The sequence below is a fragment of the Entelurus aequoreus genome, linkage group LG01, assembly GCF_033978785.1.
Source record: "Entelurus aequoreus isolate RoL-2023_Sb linkage group LG01, RoL_Eaeq_v1.1, whole genome shotgun sequence".
Taxonomy (NCBI): Eukaryota; Metazoa; Chordata; class Actinopteri; order Syngnathiformes; family Syngnathidae; genus Entelurus; species Entelurus aequoreus.
The window spans coordinates 7,591,674-7,615,682 of NC_084731.1; the positions used below are offsets into that span (position 1 = coordinate 7,591,674).

Sequence of the window (24,009 nt, forward strand, 5' to 3'; positions counted from 1 at the left end):
GTTAGAATATATAACAAATTGGACCAAGCTATATTTCTAACAGAGACAAATCATTATTTCTTCTAGATTTTTCAGAACAAAAATTTTAAAAGAAATTCAAAAGACTTTGAAATAAGATTTAAATTTGATTCTACAGATTTTCTAGATTTGCCAGAATATTTTATTAAATTTTAATCATAATAAGTTTGAAGAAATATTTCACAAATATTCTTTGTCGAAAAAACAGAAGCTAAAATGAAGAATTAAATTAAAATGTATTTATTATTCTTTACAATAAAAAAAATAAATTTACTTGAGCATTGATTTAAATTGTCAGGAAAGAAGAGGAAGGAATTTAAAAGGTAAAAAGGTATATGTGTTTTTTCTCTAAAATTGTCTTTCTGAAAGTTATAAGAAGCAAAGTAAAAAAAATAATGAATTTATTTAAACAAGTGAAGACCAAGTCTTTAAAATATTTTCTTGGATTTTCAAACTCTATTTGAGTTTTGTCTCTCTTAGAATTAAAAATGTCGAGCAAAGCGAGACCAGCTTGCTAGTAAATAAATACAATTTAAAAAATAGAGGCAGCTCACTGGTAAGTGCTGCTATTTGAGCTATTTTTAGAGCAAGCCAGCGGGCGACTCATCTGGTCCTTACGGGCTACCTGGTGCCCACGGGCACCACGTTGGTGACCCCTGCCCTGGACTGAAGAAGCCTCTCATTATTTGTGATGTGCGTACGTTTCATTAAGTGTTTTATTGTTACCAGTTGATAAATCAACACATGTCATAGAAATAAAAAGTCCAAAATGGTTTATAAACTGTACAACTTGTGTTAATTCAAGTACAATTTTTTTCCCGCCATTTTGTTCAGCAGTGTACGCCATATTTAATGTAACAGGACACAAAATTGATGGCGATGGGGAAGACTGTGGAGAGGGGTTGCCATGACAACCTCTTTAGTAAACATTTTATGGACTTATTTACATGTTTCCCTATTTAAAGAACCCATTGGTACTTAAATTTAAATTACTTTAAAATATCACTAATCAATGTTAACGATATGTGTGAAGTTGCAGTATGTTATTTTGGGGGGTTAATGCTAAATGTGTTTAATATTTGAAAATAATGACAATTTTTTGTACATATTGAAATGTACTTTTTTTCTTTACAAAAGACTTGTCAATTCCAAAAACAATTAAAACATTGACATTTATTGAGTGGCTTTTTAGCATTTAGCTATTGTGACAAATACGTCAATATAAATATATAAATAAAAACTATAACAAAACTACTTAATGCATTATAATTGTTGAATGAGTTCAAAATTACATGTATTAAAAAAACGATGTATTTATTATTAATTTATTTAAATAATTAATTCATTTATTTATTTTTTTATATTGACAAATACGTCAATATAAATATATAAATACAAACTATAATATAACTACTTAATGCATTATAATTGTTGAATGAGTTCAAAATTACATTTATTAAAAAAACGATGTATTTATTATTTAATTAATTAATTAATTTATTATTTATTTTATTTATTTAAAAAAATACTCTGTAAAACGTGAATATGATCGAAAGTAACACTCAATATTTTGTTTTCTTTCTGCTAATGTGTATTCAAATTTAAAAAAAAAATAGATTACCGGTAAATACGACAAAGATGAATATTTAAATTGAAACAGTAAGCACACAAACAGCGACACTGGTGTTTGTAAACATATTATTCGAAAAAGAAGACACAAACACGTCAACCTACAGAAAAGCAAACATGATAGCTCTTGCACATTTTTACACAGCATTAACGTCAGTGTTTATTAGCTCACCAACCACATACCTGCCTTAAAATGTATGATACAGTAAAACTTGTTTATGTCGACATGACCCAAACCCAATCTAGCCACATTTGGGACTTTACCAGACATGTCGAATAGGAATAGCTATGATTTTTTTAAAGGGCGTCCGTTGACATGTCTTCCTAACTTTATAGTTTTCTTTTTGCAGGTATTTTATTTATAGTTATGTTTTGTTGCATGTTTTTGACACAAACAACATTTGGTACTGGGTGCATTATGTTGAGTTTTGTTGTCGAATCCAGGTTGTTACTGTCGTGCTTTTATTTTGAAGCTTACGTTGCACTGAGCAGGACTTCACTGTGGTTGTTGTTTGATAATTAGGAAGTTAACATGGCAAAGTAAATGGACGTATGTCAGGGGTGTCAAACACACGGGCCCGTGGGCCATATCAGGCCCGCCAACAGGTTTAATCCGGCCCGTGGCCTGCAAGATGAGTTTGCCAAGTATAAAAATGAGCTGCAATTTTTTTTTATTGAAGGAAACTGCGGTTCTAAATGTGTCCACTAGATGTTGCAATAGCAAAATTTTCACACATGACACTCTTTAATCAATCAGCTGCTCCTGCTGTGGCTGGCAGCAGATGGCGGCAGACTGATGCAGTATCGACGCACAATACCTTCTTTCCTTGTAAATTATCCACTCAATGGATAACATAAGGAAACGGTAAGATGCAAAGGCTTTAGTCGACATGACCGTCATCTTCGTAGTAGTTAGTTCTCCGCAGCGCTCGCACTTGGTTGAAAGCGAGTTGCACACCCTGAACTCCATTGTAAAAATGTGTGTTTTCTACATTTGTTGTTTGTTCTGTTTTATTGTATGCTTAAATCTACCATGTTCACATTGGTTAAGTTTGTAGTTATGTTACCTTGATGTCAGCTATGGCATCATTTTGATAATTATGGTGCTTATATTGTAATTGCAATATTCGAATGATGATGAATGAATGTGTTGTGGCAGTTGCGGGTGTCACCAATGCAGCGGTTTGAGGAAACACTCCTTTCCTAAACAATAAACAGGAATTGCTTGAAGTTTAATGCCTTTGTAAATACACTGAGACTGTTTTTTAAACCGCACCAATTCTTTTCCTCAGAATTTTCAACTAACTTGAAGTGTTTTGCCAAGAGAATTATTTGTAAAATGTACATTTTCAGAAAGAAAACAATCTGAAGTTGGTTTTATTTTTAAGTTATCATGCCATGATTTTACCATGGATTTTCCTCCATGCGGCCCCTGAGCTAAAATGAGTTTGACACCCCTGACTTATATATATATATTTTTGTAGAAAAGTGATCTCCAAAAAAATGGGCCACCATGTATGGCACTTTGTAGTCATACTACGACTCGGTGAGTTGGTCGACATAAACGGGTTCTGTATCGCCAAAGAAGCTGCTCAGTCCACAAACATAGGTTCCATTTCCTGCTTTAATACTCCTCGCCCTCTTCGTCTTCGTCCAGCGAGTCGACGCCCACCTCCTCGTAGTCCTTCTCCAGGGCGGCCATGTCTTCTCTGGCTTCGGAGAACTCTCCCTCTTCCATCCCCTCGCCGACGTACCAGTGCACGAAGGCCCTCTTGGCGTACATCAGGTCAAACTTGTGGTCCAGTCGAGCCCAGGCTTCGGCGATGGCCGTGGTGTTGCTCAGCATGCACACGGCCCTCTGGACCTTGGCCAGGTCTCCACCGGGAACTGCAGTGGGGGGCTGGTAGTTGATGCCCACCTTGAAGCCGGTGGGACACCAGTCCACAAACTGGATGGAGCGCTTTGTTTTGATGTTGCTAATCGCCACGTTGACATCTTTGGGCACCACGTCGCCGCGGTACAGCAGGCAGCACGCCATGTACTTGCCGTGGCGAGGGTCGCATTTCACCATCTGATTGGCGGGCTCGAAGCAGGCATTGGTGATCTCCGCTACGGTGAGCTGCTCGTGGTACGCTTTCTCTGCTGAGATGACGGGGGCGTAGGTTGCCAGAGGGAAGTGGATGCGCGGGTAGGGCACCAGGTTGGTCTGGAACTCTGTCAAGTCCACATTCAGGGCGCCGTCGAAGCGCAGCGAGGCCGTGATTGAAGAGACAATCTGACTGATTAGCCGATTCAGGTTGGTGTATGACGGACGCTCTATGTCCAGGTTCCTACGGCAGATGTCATAGATGGCCTCGTTGTCCACCATGAAGGCGCAGTCGGAGTGCTCCAAGGTGGTGTGCGTGGTCAGGATGGAGTTGTACGGCTCCACCACGGCGGTGGACACCTGAGGGGCCGGATAGATGGCGAACTCCAGCTTGGACTTCTTGCCGAAGTCAACGGAGAGACGCTCCATCAGAAGAGACGTGAAGCCGGAACCGGTTCCTCCTCCAAAGGAATGGAACACCAGGAACCCTTGGAGACCAACGCACTGGTCCGACTGAAAGAAGAAGATATGCTAAGTGTTCTACAAGGACGATATATTATTTTGGTTGACGATAGAGCTTTTAATACTTATAATGACACATTCTAAATGTGGCCCGCAAATTTGACAGTGACATGCGAACTATGGTGTCCTCAACGCAGTGTAGCGTCTTGGCTAACGAGTAGTGGCTAATGTCCCTGCAGCTTTTGAATCACTAATCCTCACCTCTACGGTGCCAAATATACAGTTTTCCTTACGAGTACCATTATCACTAGAGGACAAGGAATAGCTAAACATGTTACTATACACACCGTTGGAGGATACAAAAAAGCATAGCAAACTGCTAAGCTAGAGCTCTTGAACGGGTGGGCAGATCGATACAAATATCGACCCCATTGGGTTGAGTTTTTTTCTTGCCCTGATGTGGGATCTGAGCCGAGGACCTCGTTGTGGGAAGCCCAGGGAGGCCAGGGAAGCCCAGACTTCCCTCTCCCCAGCCACTTCATCCAGCTCCTGCCGGGGGATCCCGTGGCGTTCCCGGGGCCAGCCGGTAGACATAGTCTTCCCAACGTGTCCTGGGTCTTCCCCGTGGCCTCCGACTGGTTGGACGTGCCCTAAACACCTCCCTACGGAGGCGTTCTTGTGGCATCCTGACCAGATGCCCGAACCACCTCATCTGGCTCCTCTCCATGTGGAGGAGCAACGGCTTTACTTTGAGCTCCTCCCGGATGGCAGAGCTTCTCACCCTATCTCTAAGGGAGAGCCCCGACACCCGGCGGAGGAAACTCGTTTCGGCCGCTTGTACCCGTGATCTTGTCCTTTCGGTCATAACCCAAACCTCATGACCATAGGTGAGGGTGGGAACGTAGATCGACCGGTAAATTGAGAGCTTTGCCTTCCGGCTCAGCTCCTTCTTCACCACAACGGATCGATACAGCGTCCGCATTACTGAAGATGCCACACCGCATCTCACGATCCACTCCTCCCTCACTCGTGAACAAGACTCCGAGGTACTTGAACTCCTCCACTTGGGGCAGGGTCTCCTCCCCAACCCGGAGATAGCACTCCACCCTTTTCCGGGCGAGAACCGTGGAACCATTTGTTATCTTGTTTTCTTGTTTTCTCATACTGCTGTGTCTCGTTTGCAAGTATTCTACTGCACTATTTATAGTAGTTCGATGGCAGTAGTGTATAGACTACGCTGTGTTGCCTTAGCAGAAAGTAGTCTTTGCCATTAAGTTGAATGAGCCTGTCTTTTCTTTTGTTGAGCCCTACAAAGTGTTTATGGTGTACCTATTACACACTAACTGTTTGATTGTAACGTGCATGGTAGTTTTAGTTTTGATTACTAAAATCCGAGGTGTTGAAATTGCCATGTGAAATGACTAATGGTAACCTTTAGCATGTTTATAACAAATCCAATCCATCAATCTAGCGCATTTTTAAAAAGCGGAGCCCTAGTGTACATTTGAGCATCTTCTTCTTGCTTTGCTGGCATGGAAAATCACAACATTATATCGAAGCAACAAAGGCATTGAAATACGGCACCGTATGATTTAACGAAAAATTGGTACCCGGTAGTACAAACCGACTCCGGTCTGTACCTATAAAAGTACTGAATTTGCTCCCCTGGGTACGTTCTGTGGATAATTCTCACCAGCTTGCGGATCCTGTTGAGGACAGAGTCGATGTGCTCCTTTCCAACGGTGTAGTGGCCGCGGGCATAGTTGTTGGCAGCATCTTCCTTCCCAGAGATGAGTTGCTCCGGGTGAAAGAGCTGGCGATACGTTCCCGTGCGAACCTCATCTGGAAGAGGACATCAGCATGAGAGGAGTACAGTAAGTATTTTGTCCTGTGCAGCCACTCAGTCTTTGCTGTCGTCCAGCATTCAGTTTTTGTTTACCTTGTCGCAAGTTCAGTTTTGCTTTTGTTTTGCATAAGCCATCCCTAAGCTTCAGTGCCTTTTCCTTTCCCTTTTGTTCATTTTTGGTTTAATCATTGCATACCATTTTACCTGCACGCCGTCTCCCGCTGTGCTCTGCATATTGGGGTCACGACAAACCATCCTCGACGCATTCCGACTTCTACAAAGCAACGTTATATATATATATAATATTTGCAGATTATAATCATTGATTTGCAGAAATATTTTTTGGACCAATTAGGTGGAGTTGCATAATAGTAAGAACATGGTGGACTGGGACTTGATAATCTTACGACATAGACGGGTTGTCGACATAAACAGACCATTTTTTCAATAGAAATTACCTGTCTGGGTCTCAGATTTTACATCCAGGATGAATGTTGATCTTGACCTAATCGGGCACTTTTTTTAGGAATAATAAACACGCGGTGGACGGTACCTTGACATACAGTCGCGGTCAAAAGTTTACATACACTTGTAAAGAACATAATGTCTTGAGTTTCCAATCATTTCTAAAACTCTTATTTTTTTGTGATAGAGTGATTGGAGCACATACACTACTGTTCAAAAGTTTGGGGTCACATTGAAATGTCCTTATTTTTGAAGGAAAAGCACTGTACTTTTCAATGAAGATAACTTTAAACTAGTCTTAACTTTAAAGAAATACACTCTATACCAGGGGTCACCAACCTTTTTGAAAGCAAGAGCTACTTCTTGGGTACTGATTAATGCGAAGGGCTACCAGTTTGATACACACTTAGATAAATTGCCGAAAATAGCCAATTTACTCAATTTACCTTTAACTCTATGTTATTATTAATAATTAATGATATTTACACTTAACTGAACGGTTTAAAAGAGGAGAAAACACGAAAAAAATGACAATAAAATTTTGAAACATAGTTTATCTTCAATTTCGACTCTTAAAATTCAAAATTCAACCGAAAAAAAGAAGAGAAAAACTAGCTAATTCGAATCTTTTTGAAAAAATAAAAAAAATAATTTATGGAACATCATTAGTAATTTTTCCTGATTAAGATTAATTTTAGAATTTGGATGACATGTTTTAAATAGGTTAAAATCTAATCTGTACTTTGTTAGAATATATAACAAATTGGACCAAGCTATATTTCTAACAAAGACAAATCATTATGTCTTCTAGATTTTCCAGAACAAAAATTTTAAAAGAAATTCAAAAGACTTTGAAATAAGATTTAAATTTGATTCTACAGATTTTCTAGATTTGCCAGAATAATTTTAATCATAATAAGTTTGAAGAAATATTTCACAAATATTCTTCGTCGAAAAAACAGAAGCTAAAATGAAGAATTAAATTCAAATGTATTTATTATTCTTTACAATAAAAAATAAAAAAAATTACTTGAACATTGATTTAAATTGTCAGGAAAGAAGAGGAAGTAATTTAAAAGGTAAAAAGGTATATGTGTTTAAAAATCCTAAAATCATTTTTAAGGTTGTATTTTTTCTCTAAAATTGTCTCTCTGAAAATTATAAGAGGCAAAGTAAAACAAATAATGAATTTATTTAAACAAGTGAAGACCAAGTCTTTAAAATATTTTCTTGGATTTTCAAATTCTATTTGAGTTTTGTCTCTCTTAGAATTAAAAATGTCGGGCAAAGCGAGACCAGCTTGCTAGTAAATAAATAAAATTTGAAAAAATAGAGGCAGCTCACTGGTAAGGGCTGCTATTTGAGCTATTTTCAGAACAGGCCAGCGGGCTACTCATCTGGTCCTTACGGGCTACCTGGTGCCCACGGGCACCGCGTTGGTGACCCCTGCTCTATACATTGCTAATGTGGTAAATGACTATTCTAGCTGCAAATGTCTGGTTTTTGGTGCAATATCTACATAGGTGTATAGAGGCCCATTTCCAGCAACTATCACTCCAGTGTTCTAATGGTACAATGTGTTTGCTCATTGGCTCAGAAGGCTAATTGATGATTAGAAAACCCTTGTGCAATCATGTTCACACATCTGAAAACAGTTTAGCTCGTTACAGAAGCTACAAAACTGACCTTCCTTTGAGCAGATTGAGTTTCTGGAGCATCACATTTGTGGGGTCAATTAAACGCTCAAAATGGCCAGAAAAAGAGAACTTTCATCTGAAACTCGACAGTCTATTCTTGTTCTTAGAAATGAAGGCTATTCCACAAAATTGTTTGGGTGACCCCAAACTTTTGAACGGTAGTGTACTTGTTGGTCACAAAAAACATTAATGAAGTTTGGTTCTTTTATGAATTTATTATGGGTCTACTGAAAATGTGAGCAAATGTGCTGGGTCAAAAGTATACATACAGCAGCAATGTCCAAAGTGCGGCCAGGGGGCCATTTGCGGCCCGCAGGTCAGTTTTTAACGGCCCCACGGCCCATTTTAAAATACGATTTAAAAAATTAAAAACATAAAAAGTGGTATTTAAAGACCAAACAGGTGAAATGTAACAAGAAAATGTTGCAATGTTTACTCTAATAACACAAAGCTGCCATGCAGGCTGTTTCTTTCTTTAAAAAAAAAGAAAAAAAGAATGAAAATCAATGTTATTATGAATTATTGACCTATCCAAGGCTCCAATTACTTCACATTAAAAATTGCACTTTGAGATATTTTTTTGGGAAAATGTTGCATATTTTGTGTTTGCCATATAAAAAATGTTGCAGTTTTTTTTTTTTTTAAAGAAGGGCCTAAAACGAACAAACAAAAAACATAAACAAAAATACAACTTATAATTGACGGATGGATCTGAAGTTGATCTCGAGATTATTGTGTAATTTATTTTTTAACACTTTAATGAGTAGGACCCTTTTGGTTCCCCAATAATTTTTGTGTGATTTTTTTTTTAAGTGTCATCGCTCAGAAAATAATAATGAATTAAAATCAATAGTGTTATGAGTTGTTGACCTTTTTAAGGCTCCAATTATTATATAATCTCAAATATTCCACTTAAAAATGTTATTGGGTGAAAATATTGCATATTTTGTGTTTTTTTCTATAAAAAAAATGGGTTTTCTTTGACAAAAAGAGCATATGACTTAAATCTTTAAAAACTTTATATTGACAGATGGACCTAATGTTGATCTAGGGATTTAAAACTTGAATAATAATAAAAATAATAATACTGAATAATGACACATTTTTTATATTTTTTTTTTACCAAAACCCTTTGGGGTCCCCGGGATCACGCTTGAGTGGAGGCCTAAATGTATATTTTTTATACATATATTGTATTGGTTTTTAAAATAAAAAAATATCAAAATGGCCCCCGTTTGCTTTGATTTTTCAGTGTGCGGCCCTCAGTGGAAAAAGTTTGGACACCCCTGACATACAGCAATGTTAATATTTGCTTACATGTCCCTTGGCAAGTTTCACTGCAATAAGCCACTTTTGGTAGCCATCCACAAGCTTCTGCTGGAATTTTTGACCACTCCTCTTGGCAAAATTGGTGCAATTCAGCAAAATGTGTTGGTTTTATGACATGGACTTGTTTCTTCAGCATTGTCCACATGTTCTCAATGGGGTTTAAGTCCGGACTTTGAGAAGGCCATTCTAAAACCTTAATTCTAGCCTGATTTAGCCATTCCTTTACCACTTTTGACGTGTGTTTGGGGTCATTGTCCTGTTGGAACACCCAACTGCGCCGAAGACCCAACCTCCGGGCTGATGATTTTAGGTTGTCTTGAAGAATTTGGAGGTAATCCTCCTTTTTCATTGCTGGGTATTGTGGCCAAACAACTAGATTTTTGTTTCATCTGACATCACATAGACAAAGATAAGACCTTCTGGAGGAAAGTTCTGTGGTCAGATGAAACAAAAATGGAGCAGTTTGGCCACAATACCCAGCAATATGTTTGGAGGAGAAAAGGTGAGGCCTTTAATCTCAGGAACACCATGCCTACCGTCAAGCATGGTGGTGGTAGTATTATGCTCTGGGCCTGTTTTGCTGCCAACGGAACTGGTGCTTTAAATAGGACAATGAAAAAGGAGGATTCTTCAGGACAAGCTAAAATCATCAGCCCGGATGTTGGGTCTTGGGCGCAGTTGGGTGTTCCAACAGGACAATGACCCCCAAACACACGTCAAAAGTGGTAAAGGATCAGGCTAGAATGAAGGTTTTAGAATGGCCTTCCCAAAGTCCCGACTTAAACGTGTGGACAATGCTGAAGAAACAAGTCCATGTCAGAAAACCAACACATTTAGCTGAACTGCACAAATTTTGTGGTCAAGTGGTCAAGCAGAAGCTTGTGGATGGCTACCAAAAGCGCCTTATTGCAGTGAAACTTGCCAAGGGACATGTAAGCAAATATTAACATTGCTGTATGTATACTTTTGACCCAGCACATTTGCTCACATTTTCAGTAGACCCATAATAAATTCATAAAAGAAGCAAACTTCATGAATGTTTATAGTGACCAACAAGTATGTGCTCCAATCACTCTATCACAAAAAATAAGAGTTGTAGAAATGATTTGAAACTCAAGACAGCCATGACATGATGTTCTTTACAAGTGTATGTACATTTTTGATCGCGACTGTAGATGTGTTGTCGACATAAACGGGGATGGACTGAAATGGGTTCCACTGTACCGGACGTGGTTAATACCCCAACTCACCAATGACAGTAGGCTCCAGGTCGACAAAGATGGCCCTGGGCACATACTTTCCCGTGCCGGTCTCACTGAAGAAGGTGGTGAAGGAATCGTCGTGGCCTCCTTTGGGCTTGTCGCTGGGCATTTGGCCGTCGGGCTGGATGCCGTGCTCCAGGCAGTACAGCTCCCAGCAGGTGTTGCCCATCTGGACACCAGCCTGGCCCACATGGATGGAGATACACTCGCGCTGGGGGCAAAGAGGACAGATGCATTATTTTATTTTATTTTTTTAATCAGATTAATCACAATTAAGATTATTACTCGCTTGCATGATTTAAATTATTTTTTTTAAAAACATGGACACAAATGCAATTTTATTGTCTGTTGTATCTTAAAGTTCTTCCAGGCTGTATTTTGAGGTTAAATATGCCAGCGAGCACACCAGTCGAAGTCTCCTCACTCATCTTTGCGCTGACGTATGCATCCACCCGATGAACTGACCGTCAAACAACCTTTCATGTAACCATCCACAGTTAAAGGCCGACTGAAAGCCACTACTAGCGACCACACAGTCTGATAGTTTATATATCAATGATGACATCTTAACATTGCAACACATGCCAATACGGCCGGGTTAACTTATAAAGTGACATTTTAAATTTCCCGCTAAACTTCCGGTTGAAAACGTCTATGTATGATGACGTATGCGCGTGACGTCAATGGTTGAAACGGAAATATTCGGACACCATTGAATCCAATACAAAAAGCTCTGTTTTCATCGCAAAATTCCACAGTATTCTGGACATCTGTGTTGGTGAATCTTTTGCAATTTGTTTAATGAACAATGGAGACTGCAAAGAAGAAAGTTGTAGGTGGGATCGGTGTATTAGCGGCTGGCTGCAGCAACACAACCAGGAGGACTTTGAGGTGGATAGCAGACGCGCTATCCGATGCTAGCCGCCGACCGCATCGGTGATCGGTTGAAGTCCTTTTTTCGCACCGTCGATCGCTGGAACGCAGGTGAGCACGGGTGTTGATGAGCAGATGAGGGCTGGCTGGCGTAGGTGGATAGCTAATGTTTTTAGCATAGCTCTTTGAGGTCTCGTAGCTAAGTTAGCTTCAATGGCATCGTTAGCAACAGCATTGCTAGGCTTCGACAGGTGGCACAACATTAACCGTGTGGTTACAGGTCCAGTGTTTGGTTCGGTGTCTCCTGATAGTAGTATTGTTGATCTTCTTTCTATCCTTCCAGTCAGGGGCTTATTTCTTTTGTTTCTATCTGCATTTAAGCACGATGCTATCACATTAGCTCCGTAGCTAAAGTGCTCCACCGATGTGTCGTGGAGATAAAAGTCACTGTGAATGTCCATTTCGCGTTCTCGACTCTCATTTTCAAGAGGATATAGTATCCGAGGTGGTTTGAAATACAAATCCGTGATCCACAATAGAAAAAGGAGAGAGTGTGGAATCCAATGAGCCAGCTTGTACCTAAGTTACGGTCAAAGCGAAAAAAGATACGTCCTGCACTGCACTCTAGTCCTTCACTCTCACGTTCCTCATCCACGAATCTTTCATCCTCGCTCAAATTAATGGGGTAATCTGCGCTTTCTCTGTCCGAATCGCTCTCGCTGCTGGTGTAAACAATGGGCAAATGTGAGGAGCCTTTCAACCTGCAACATCAGGTACAGGCAAGGCTTTTTTTTTATCAGCGACCAAAAGTTGCGAACTTTATCGTCGATGTTCTCTACTAAATCCTTTCAGCAAAAATATGGCAATATCGCGAAATGATCAAGTATGACACATTGAATGGATCTGCTATCCCCGTTTAAATAAAAAAATTATAATTTCAGTAGGCCTTTAAGCTGGGTTTGATCGAACACTAGGGGTTCGGTGAGTCGGCCTCAGGGGTTTGGCGGAGCCTCCGCCACGGAGGTAAAGACACATCCGACTTATCGTGTAAATAAAAACTTCTCCCTATCTTTGTATTATGGATACCCCCAAACAACGTTCCCTCTAATTTTCCATCTGATTTGCAGGTTGTTTGATTGATCGATTGAAACTTCTACTAGCAGATTGCAAAGGAAGAGAATACATTATATGAAACAGTACAGTTTACACAGTACAGTACATATTCCGTACAATTGACCACTAAATGGTAACACCCGAATACGTTTTTCAACTTGTCAACCTTCGTCTTGTGTTAGGGTCGGCACCGACCCGTTTTAGTTTTTAAATGCATAAAAGAACCACATAAATTTATTTTTTTGCATTAAGGCTTTTTGACTTTGTCAGGAACCTCTATTTCAACAAAATAAAACTCTTTTTTTTTCACTAAATTATAAAATGCTCTGGTTGAAATTATGACCTTGGTGTTGTTAGGGTCGGTTTCGACCCATTTATAAAAATAAGATTATAAAGCCAAAACTAGAGCCAAAACTGAACACACTGACAGCCAGCTCCTCTCCCAATCATGTGAGCTTTAGGGGATTCTCATTTTACCTGGTTATCCAGTACAAAAACAAACAAAGACGGGCATGCCATACATGTGAGGTCAATTCAGTATACAGTTAGTGACTTGCTGAGTGCACATCTCCAATTTGCAGCATGCAAAAATGAAAAAAAGATGTACAATGAGAGAAGTTCTGGATAATATTTTTGGTGAAAATGAGGGAGAGGACACAGAGCAGCATAGTGATACGGATGAACAGGTTTCTGAGGAGGAAGACAATGTGGAGTATCATCCAGAAGACACAGACACATCTGATGAGTCTGATGAGGAGTTCATACCAAAGACTATAAAAATGGGACCCATTACCTCCCTGCTTGGCACTCAGCATCAATGGTTGGAATTGGGGGTTAAATCACCAAAAATTATTCACGGGCGCGGCACCACTGCTGCCTACTGTTCCCCTCACCTCCCAGGGGGTGAACAAGGGGATGGGTCAAATGCAGAGGACACATTTCACCACACCTAGTGTGTGTGTGACTATCAGTGGTACTTTAACTTTAACTTAACTTAACTTGATTTGCTTGATTGGTTGTTGTTTGTTTGACCTTGCAAATCTATATTTTGTGTTATGACTTGTTCTGCTTTTCATTTTGTGTTTGTATTAAAGTTCTGTTGCTGAAAAACATTATTTTTAGCCTTTTTCTTGAAGTTAATATATATGGGTCGAAATTGACCCGTAACACCATAGATGTTACTAAATTTAAAATGATTCAAATGAAAAAATACATTAAACAAATTTATTTAAGAGATGTGTTCTCATACTCCTAAGTAATAGTCAGGTAACAGAACAACCTTTTATTTATTTATAATATTCTCTTGAGGTTCATTTTACCATTTTTTAAATTGAAATCGAGGGGTATACTGACAAAAAAAAGGCCCAATGGCCCACACCAAAAATATTAAAACCAATATTTTCATGGGTAAGGAAGCCTAACGAGGTAACCAAGAGATGAGAAACAAATTGGATGATAGATAATAGTTTTTAGTGTATTTTACAGCTGATTTAAGACATGGGTCAAAACCGACCCGTTAACATAAGAGATGGTAACAGAAAGCTAACACAAGAGGAAGGTTAAGTCGGGGTCCACGTTAATCAATTCATGGTAATGTGTGTAAGCAGGCCTGGCCCTAACCAATCTGGCGCCCTAGGCAAGATTTTAGGTGGCGCCCCCCCCCCCCCCCCCCACATCGGCAGTGAAGTGTATATACTCACAAGAAACCGAATAGCTTTGTCTTTGACCTTTTTTTTTTTACTTAAAGAAAGCAAATTAACATATTATATGAGAATGTTATGTTATGATTATCTTTAACCGAATCACAGCAGTGCTCAAATTAAAAAACAGCATTCCCTCTCATGTGATATTGCTTAATTAACATTAATGATGTGCACTCTAACAACTAGGCTTACAACTATACCTAATATATAAAGGGGTGGAAAAGTGACTATTACCTGCAGGGCAAACATTAGCTAACCAGAAGGCAATAACAATGTAAACAAAAAACACCTGCTTAAAAGATCTAATACAAATGTCTCTGAGGAATGTAAGGTGGGAGTACTGTAATTACCTAACGTTACATTATTATTTTCCATAACAATTTAGCCCCCTCCACAATATTAACCCGACGTTAAAACAGAACTAGCTATTTATTGATTAGCAATTGCCGAATCATGTAACATTAGCTTAATGCTAAAAAGCCAGGTTACTATCACATTCTGTAACAGACAAATAATTTCATGTAGGCTAACGTTACCTACCTGCAACCTCTGTCTTTTTCTCGTTTCTCCTCTTCTTTTCTCTTTTTTCTTCCCTGGGTACCTGACAGTTTTGGCCGTTTTGACATCTTGTGTTGATTTTTTGATGTGGTGACGTCCAAAAAGAGTCATGATACGGGAAGGGAGGGGGGCGTAATGTTGTAACAAATAATATTTCTATTAAATAGGCTTTACTTTGCATTTTAATTAACGTGGGATTATTTTTTGTATTTAGAAATAATAGTACCAACTTTTTTTTATTTTTTAAATTTTTTTTTCCTCCAACATTTGTGGCACTGGCGTGGCGCCCCCTGATGGACGGCGCCCTTAGCATTTGCCTATACGGCCTATGCCACGGGCCGGCCCTGTGTGTAAGGTGTGTACTTTGTTGTGAGTTCATGCACTGTGTTGGTTTTGTTCTTTGAGCAAGGTGATGTCCATGCACGGTTCATTTTGTGCACCAGTAAAAAAAACACACAACTTTTTCTTGAATTTGAAAAAAAAAAAAAGTTGTATTTTTCACTAAAGAAGGGTTCGGTGACTGCGCATATGAAACTGGTGGGGTTCGGGTACCTCCAACAAGGTTAAGAACCACTGCTGTAACATGACACAATGTGTGATTAATCAAGTTAACTCTACTCTAATTGTTTTTATTGTTGGTGTTATTGTAGTGCAGACCTGGGCATTCTGCGGCCCGCAGTCATTTTCTAGTCATTTTCTGCCGTACAAACCAGGCCAAAACCAACTTGTCATCTGTCACCAACACGCATACCACTAAACCACTGGTGCGTTTATAGCCACACAAAAAGTCGGACAACTCAAACACCACACAAAGTTACACTATGACTCCTCAGTCATACGTGTGCTTATTCTACTGTCATTTATTATTAATGTTAATTTATTGATATTAATCATGGAATGCTGTTACTAGAGAAAGTTACAGGAATGCACACTTCATCCTATGCTTACATTTCATTGTGCAACATGAGGATGTTTAAGGGGAACTAAATGTGATCTCTGAAAGGGGTACAAATGATTTCCAAAGCAGTGCTTTTGGTATAAAGTTAAGTTAGGTTACAGGAAAGTATTATTATTATTTATTAATTATTATTATTATTATAATTATAATTTTTATTATTATTATTATTATTTATCTTACGGTATATATCAAAAATAATATTGAGCAAAATGTAATTGAAATATTGTCAATGTGGCCCTCCAGCAGTGCTCGGGTTGCTCATGCGGCCCCCGGTAAAAAATAATTGCCCCCCCCTGTTGTAGTGGGGAAAAACAATACTCCTACTAATGATTGCACGCAGCCTGCAAATAGTCACACCTTCTGACATCCCGACATGCAGAAACCGGTGGGTCTCCTGACCTAGATATGCCGATGGTGCTGGAAGTGCTTCCACGCCCTGTGCAAATATTTCCAAGTTCCTTTTGAAAGTCAGGGCGGGGGCGCAGACAAGAAAAGTGCGGGCACGCCGCGCCGCAACAAGTCAGGTCTCGTCGTTTCGGGAGTTTGGCCTAAAGCAGACTATCGAGCATTTTGCTGCCAAAGCTCATTGCACACAGCGTCCAGTCAGACACTTCATGTAGCAGTTGTTTATGCCTTCAGAACACAAACACCACAACTAATCATTGTGCATATTTGGCCACCGTGACCTCATTCCCTCGGAAGGGGGAGGGGACGTGACTCACGGAAATATTTGTGTTGTCGTGACATTCCTCTCGCTCTCTCTCTCTCTGTCAAGCCAGAAAACATGTCCTCAATGGAGCTCATTGTGTTTTCCCACGGAGCTGCCCTGGCTAAAACCGGTATTGATTTTTTAAATGTATTTATGCCTTGACCCTTGACCCCTTGCACCCTCTCCCGGGGGAGTTGCTAAGTTGGGAGCCAGCAGCCAGCTCAGCTATTTTGAGTGATTCCCGCTGCACTCGCCCTACATATGGCCGCCATTATCGTCCACATTCGCGCTCGTAAAACGACATCCTCCCCTCTGGTGTGGCAACGTTCATACGTCAGCTGCTCGTTGCAACGCAGGAAAGTAGATATCGCAGCTTCTTCCTGTTTTATAAGAAGACGCCATTGTACTGAACACAGCATAGTGGGCGATACGGCACATTGAAGTGTTGATTGGATACCAAGTAACCACTATACGGCACCAATATGACCAATACATTTTACTTACTGTACTATTTTGAATATCTTTGTAAGTTTGCCTATAATTATTATATGAGGGGTAGAATTTAATAAACTCTGCTTATTTCTTCTCATCCTCTTTGGACATGACAAACTGTAAATAAGTGTTGTATTGTGCAATGCAAAAAAAAACCCTGACAATTTTAAGATAAAAGGCTAGATTTTAAGGGGGGAAAAAATTTAACACTAGTGAAATTATCTGTCCATGCAGCTAGTTAATTTTACTCGGTAATACATCCTAAATACGATTTTTACATCTAGAGTTTTAGGATAGAAATAAGTATTTTATTCTGAAAACCAGCATTATTCAACTTGGGATTTCTAAATTAAGCATCCACGGGATATTTTCTGTGTGGAAAACGAAAATATTTCATTTTGAAGACTTATTTTTCCCAATTTTAACATTAAATATAAATATTCATGCTAAAATAAGATTATGTTGTAAAGTTGAAGACTAAAAAAATAAGTAAATAGCTCTTTAAACTAGGGAAAATTCTATATTTTTTTTTTACAATTTAAAATATTGATATTATAAATGGATAATAATCACTGTATAATCAAAATAAAACACAGCAAAAAGACTTCAAGCAACCAAAAAAAAAAAATCAATTAATTTATTTGTGAATAATGTATTACAAAAAAAACCCTGACAAAATGTGAGATAAAATGCTAGATTTTAGGGAGAAAAAAATAATTAAACACCAGTGAAATTATCTGTCCATGCAGCTAGTTAATTTTACGCGGTAATACATCCTAAATAAGATTTCTATATCCAGAGTTTTAGGATAGAAATATGTATTTTATTCTGAAAACAAGCATTATTCAACTTTTGATTTCTAAATTAAGCATCCACGGGATATTTTATATGTGGGTGAGTTATTTTTCCCAATTTTAACATTAAATATAAATATAAATATTCATGCTAAAATAGATTATGTTGTAAGGTTGAAGACTGAAATTAAGTAAATAACTCTTTAAACTAGGGACAATTCTATGCAGCTAATTAATTTTACTCGGTACTACATCCTAAATAAGATTTCTATATCCAGAGTTTTAGGATAGAAATAAGTATTTTATTCTGAAAACAAGCATTATTCAACTTGTGATTTCTAAATTAATCATCCACGGGATATTTTATGTGAGTGAGTTTTTTCCCCAATTTTAACACTAAATACAAATATAAATATTCATGCTAAAATAAGATTATGTTGTAAAGTTGAAGACTAAAAAAACAAGTAAATAGCTCTTTAAACTAGGGAAAATTCTATAATTTTTTTACAATTTAAAATATTTATATTATAAATTGATAATAATCACTGTATAATCAAAATAAAACACAGCAAAAAGACTTTAAGCAAACAAACAAAAAAAAAAGAAATCTATTAATGTAGTTGTGAATAATGTATTATAAAAAAAAACCTGACAAGATGTAAAATAAAATGCTAAATTTTAGGGAGAAAAAAAAATTAAACACTAGTGAAATTATCTGTCCATGCAGCTAGTTAATTTTACGCGGTAATACATCCTAAATAAGATTTCTATATCCAGAGTTTTAGGATAGAAATAAGTATTTTATTCTGAAAACAAGCATTATTCAACTTTTGATTTCTAAATTAAGCATCCACGGGATATTTTCTGTGTGGAAAACGAAAATATTTTATTTTGAAGAGTTATTTTTCCCAATTTTAACACTAAATATAAATATAAATATTCATGCCAAAATAAGATTATGTTGTAAAGTCGAAGACTAAAAAAATAAGTAAATAGCTCTTTAAACTAAGGAAAATTCTATAATTCTTTAACAATTTAAAATATGACAAAATTTAAGATAAAAGGCTAGATTTTAAAGGGGGGGGGGGGGGGGGGGATTAAACACTAGTGAAATTATCTGTCCATGCAGCTAGTTAATTTTACTCCTAAATTAAGATTTATATATACAGACTTTTAGGATAGAAATAAGTATTTTATTCTGAAAACAAGCATTATTCAACTTGTGATTTCTAAATCAAGCATCCACGGGATATTTTGGAAAACGATTTTATTTTGAAGAGTTATTTTAAAGAGTTATTTTTCCCAATTTTAGCATTAAATATAAATATTCATGCTAAAATAAGATTATGTTGTAAAGTCGAAGACAAAAAAAATAAGTAAATAGCTTTTTAAACGAGGGAAAATTCTATAATTTTTTAACAATTTAAATTATTAATATTATAAATTGATAACAATTACTGTATAATCAAAATAAAACACAGCACAAAGACTTTAAGCAACCAAAAACATTTTTTTTGTGAATAATGTATTTTATATTATTAGACTACATTGTCTCACAGGTTTTTTGTTTGTTTAAAATCTTTATCCTGTGTCCATTTTATTTATTTATTATTAGTTCATATGACATATAATAAACATACATGTAACAATATAAACAATTGGAAATTAATTGAACAATATTTTACCGCATTATATGTTATTCTATTGTAAATATTGTAAATTCTGAGAGGTATCTGAGCAAACTAAGGATATTTCTATAATTTTTTTAACAATTTAGAATATTGATATTATAAATTGATAATAATCACTGTATAATCAAAATAAAACACAGCACAAAGACTTTAAGCAACCAAAAAACAAACAACAAAAAAACAATGAATTTATTTGTGAATAATGTATTTTATATATTTAGACGACATTGTCTCACAGGTTTTTTGTTAGTTTAAAATCTTTATCCTGTGTCCATTTTATTTATTTATTATTAGTGCATATGACATGTAATAAACATACATGTAACAATATAAACAATTGGAAATTAATTTAACAATATTTTAACGCATTTTATGTTATTCTATTGTAAATATTGTACATTCTGAGAGGTATCTGAGCAAAATTGTCTTTAATGATTGTCCGTAATTGTTTGTTGTGTACGTTGTACACTGCAAAAAGTCAGTGTTCAAAAACAAGAAAAAATAAATAAATAAATTAGGGGTATTTTATTTGAACTAAGGAAAATTATCTGCCAATAGAACAAAAAAATTCGGCTTGTCAAGACTTTCCAAAACAAGTCAAATTACCTAACCTCAATGAACCCAAAAATATCTTAAAATAAGTATATTCTCACTAATAACAAGTGCACTTTTCTTGGTAGAAAAAAAGGAGACCTTTTTGCTCAATATGTTGAAAAATATTCTTAAATGAAGTAAATGGTAAATGCTAGTGCAATTATCTTGACATAATGACATGTGCTCGATATCATGATTTTTTTTTTCATGCTTGAAATAAGAAATGATTACTTTAAAAAAGTAGTTTTATACTTGTGAGTGTTGATGACACAGCTTTGCAACAGTTGATATTCTAGTTTCAAGCATGTTTTACTCAATATAGGTCATCAAATCTCAGCAACAAGCTGTAATATCTTACTGAGATCATTTAGGACCAAAACACTTAAAACAAGTAAAACACTCTAACATAAAATCTGCTTAGTGAGAAGAATTATCTTATCAGACAGAAAATAACACTAAAAACTAAATATAAATATAAATATGCATGCTAAAATAAGATTATGTTGTAAAGTTGAAGACTAAAAAAATAAGTAAATAGCTCTTTAAACTAGGGAAAATTCTATATATTTTTAACAATTTAAAATATTTATATTATAAATTGATAATAATCACTGTATAATCAATTAAGCAACCAACAACAACAAAAATAATTTATTTGTGAATAAAGTATTACAAAAAAACATGTTGAAAGATATTCTTAAATGAAGTAAATGCTAGTGCCATTATCCTGACATAATGACATGATTTTTTTTTTTTCACGCTTGAAGTAAGAAATTATTACTTTAAAAAAGTAGTTTTATACTTGTGAGTGTTGATGACACAGCTTTGCAACAGTTGATATTCTAGTTTCAAGCATGTTTTACTCAATATAGGTCATCACATCTCAGCAACAAGCTGTAATATCTTACTGAGATCATTTAGGACCAAAACACTTAAAACAAGTAAAACACTCGAACATCAAATCTGCTTAGTGAGAAGAATTATCTTATCAGACAGAAAATAACACTAAACACTAAATATAAATACTCATGCTAAAATAAGATTATGTTGTAAAGTTGAAGACTAAAAAAACAAGCAAATAGCTCTTTAAACTAGGGAAAATTCTATATATTTTTAACAATTTAAAATATTGATATTATAAATTGATAATAATCACTGTATAATCAATTAAGCAACCAAAAAAAACAAGAATTAATTTATTTGTGAATAATGTAATACAAAAAAAAATATGTTGAAAAATATTCTTAAATGAAGTAAATGCTAGTGCCATTATCTTGACATAATGACATGATTTTTTTTCATGCTTGAAGTAAAAAATAATTACTTTAAAAAAGTAGTTTTATACTTGTGAGTAGGGATGTCCGATAATGGCTTTTTGCCGATATCCGATATTCCGATATTGTCCAACTCTTTAATTACCGATACCGATATCAACCGATACCGATATCAACCGATATATACAGTCGTGGAATTAACACATTATTATGCCTAATTTGGACAACCAGGTATGGTGAAGATAAGGTACTTTTTAAAAAAATTAGTAAAATAAGATAAATAAATTAAAAACATTTTCTTGAATAAAAAAGAAAGTACAACAATATAAAAACAGTTACATAGAAACTAGTAATGAATGAAAATTAGTAAAATTAACTGTTAAAGGTTAGTACTATTAGTGGACCAGCAGCACGCACAATCATGTGTGCTTACGGACTGTATCCCTTGCAGACTGTATTGATATATATTGATATATAATGTAGGAACCAGAATATTAATAACAGAAAGAAACAACCCTTTTGTGTGAATGAGTGTAAATAGGGGAGGGAGGTTTTTTGGGTTGGTGCACTAATTGTAAGTGTATCTTGTGTTTTTTATGTGGATTTAATAAAAAAAAAAAAAAAACCAAAAAAAAAAACCGATACCGATAATAAAAAAACCCCGATACCGATCATTTCCGATATTACATTTTAACGCATGTATCGGCAGGCCGATATTATCGGACATCTCTACTTGTGAGTGTTGATGACACAGCTTTGCAACAGTTGATATTCTAGTTTCAAGCATGTTTTACTCAATATAGGTCATCAAATCTCAGCAACAAGCTGTAATATCTTACTGAGATCATTAAAACACTTAAAACAAGTAAAACACTCAAACATCAAATCTGCTTAGTGAGAAGAATTATCTTATCAGACAGAAAATAAGCAAATATCACCCTTATTTGAGATATTTCATCTTACTTAGATTTCACTTTTTGCAGTGTACTGCATTGTGTTCATTTTAAAAGTCTTTGGGCCCCCTTCAAAAAAAGGAGATGCTGCTTTTCAAGGGGTTTTCCCCATTACTAAATTCAAATTTCAACAACGGAACAAAAAGAGAGGGAAAAAAAATTAAAAAATTTGAAAAATGTCATAATGCTTAGTATTTATTCAATGTACTTATACTGCCTTTGGTATCGGTGCTATCGATGTTTGGATCGACCCGCTTCTCTATGCATATTAAAGTAAAGATGCTAACTTCAATCCAAAGCAATCACTCCACGCCCCACACCCAAAATGTCCCTCAACGGCCTAAAAAAGGAAGTGCAACCGTTATCTTTCGAACTTTCCCCAACGTTTGCGACATACTGGGATCCCGCCTAAAAGGCAGAGGTCAGCGCCCTTCCTCCACAAAACACTGAATTGGAAAAAAAAAACCCTTTCTGCATGACGTCGGATCTTTTCCAGCGCACATTTAGTTGACATGATCGGGTCTTTAGAATTCCGTGGTCCGGTGGCGAAGGACACAAATAGCCCGCCAAGGCCTGCAGAGGCCACATCAGCAGGCCTCCATGCAGCGCCCACATGGAAAGTGTTAACCTTCAACCGGAGGCGCAGTCACATGCCGCAACTTTGCTTCCTGTCCTCTTAACAACTTTTCAAACTCCAAAATTCCCAGCCCCGTGAGGCCGAAACAAAGCTGGGCCGGATCACACCACACACACACACACACACACACACGCCACAACAACAAAGAAACTCACCATTCTGCTGTTTAGGTGGTCCTTTTTTGGGCAAAAAAAAAAGAAGTGAAAGTCTGGTGGTCCTCACAGCGCCTGTAATGAGAGCTCTGTGAGTGAAGTAAGCATCGGTGTCTCACACACACACACACTTTTATAACTGGCGGAGGGGGAGGAAATGGAGGTGGAGCCAGTTCTTGCATTTTCAAACTTGCCAGAGAGCGCTTCCTGGATTGCTTTTTTTTATGAGCTTACTCACAGCTTGATTCTCTATTACTTATATTCGAATGACTTAAACAAGTTGAAAAACTTATTCGGGTGTTACCATTTAGTGGTCAATTGTACGGAATATGTACTTCACTGTGCAACCTACTAATAAAAGTCTCAAAAACTTAGCCCTGTGTCAAACTCAAGGTCCAGGGGCCCCGGATCTGTCCCGGTTTTATGTGTTAGGCTGCTTTAATTCAAAGGCCTACTGAAATGAAATGTTTTTATTTAAACAAGGGATAGCAGATCCATTCTATGTGTCGTACTTGATCATTTCGCGATATTGCCATGTTTTTGCTGGAAGGATTTAGTAGAGAAGATTGACGATAAAGTTCGCAACTTTTGCTCGCTGATTAAAAAAAAAGCCTTGCCTGTACCGGAAGTAGCGTGACGTAGTCAGTTCTTCGCCTCCTCATATTTTCCTATTGTTTTCAACGCAGCTAGAGCGATTCGGACCGAGAAAGCGAC

At 36.9% G+C, this 24,009-nt stretch overlaps 1 protein-coding gene across 1 annotated transcript; it reads right to left on the bottom strand.

Moving 5' to 3' along the window:
• Window positions 1-1,702: 1,702 nt before the first annotated feature.
• LOC133647656 (tubulin alpha chain-like) lies at window positions 1,703-23,431 on the bottom strand. The gene is made up of 4 exons (XM_062043352.1): window positions 23,299-23,431; window positions 10,783-11,005; window positions 5,889-6,037; window positions 1,703-4,246 (listed from the first exon to the last, which is right to left on the bottom strand). The coding sequence occupies exons 1-4, from the start codon at window positions 23,299-23,301 to the stop codon at window positions 3,272-3,274; spliced, it is 1,350 nt and encodes a 449-aa protein (XP_061899336.1). The 5' UTR covers window positions 23,302-23,431; the 3' UTR covers window positions 1,703-3,271.
• Window positions 23,432-24,009: the final 578 nt, after the last annotated feature.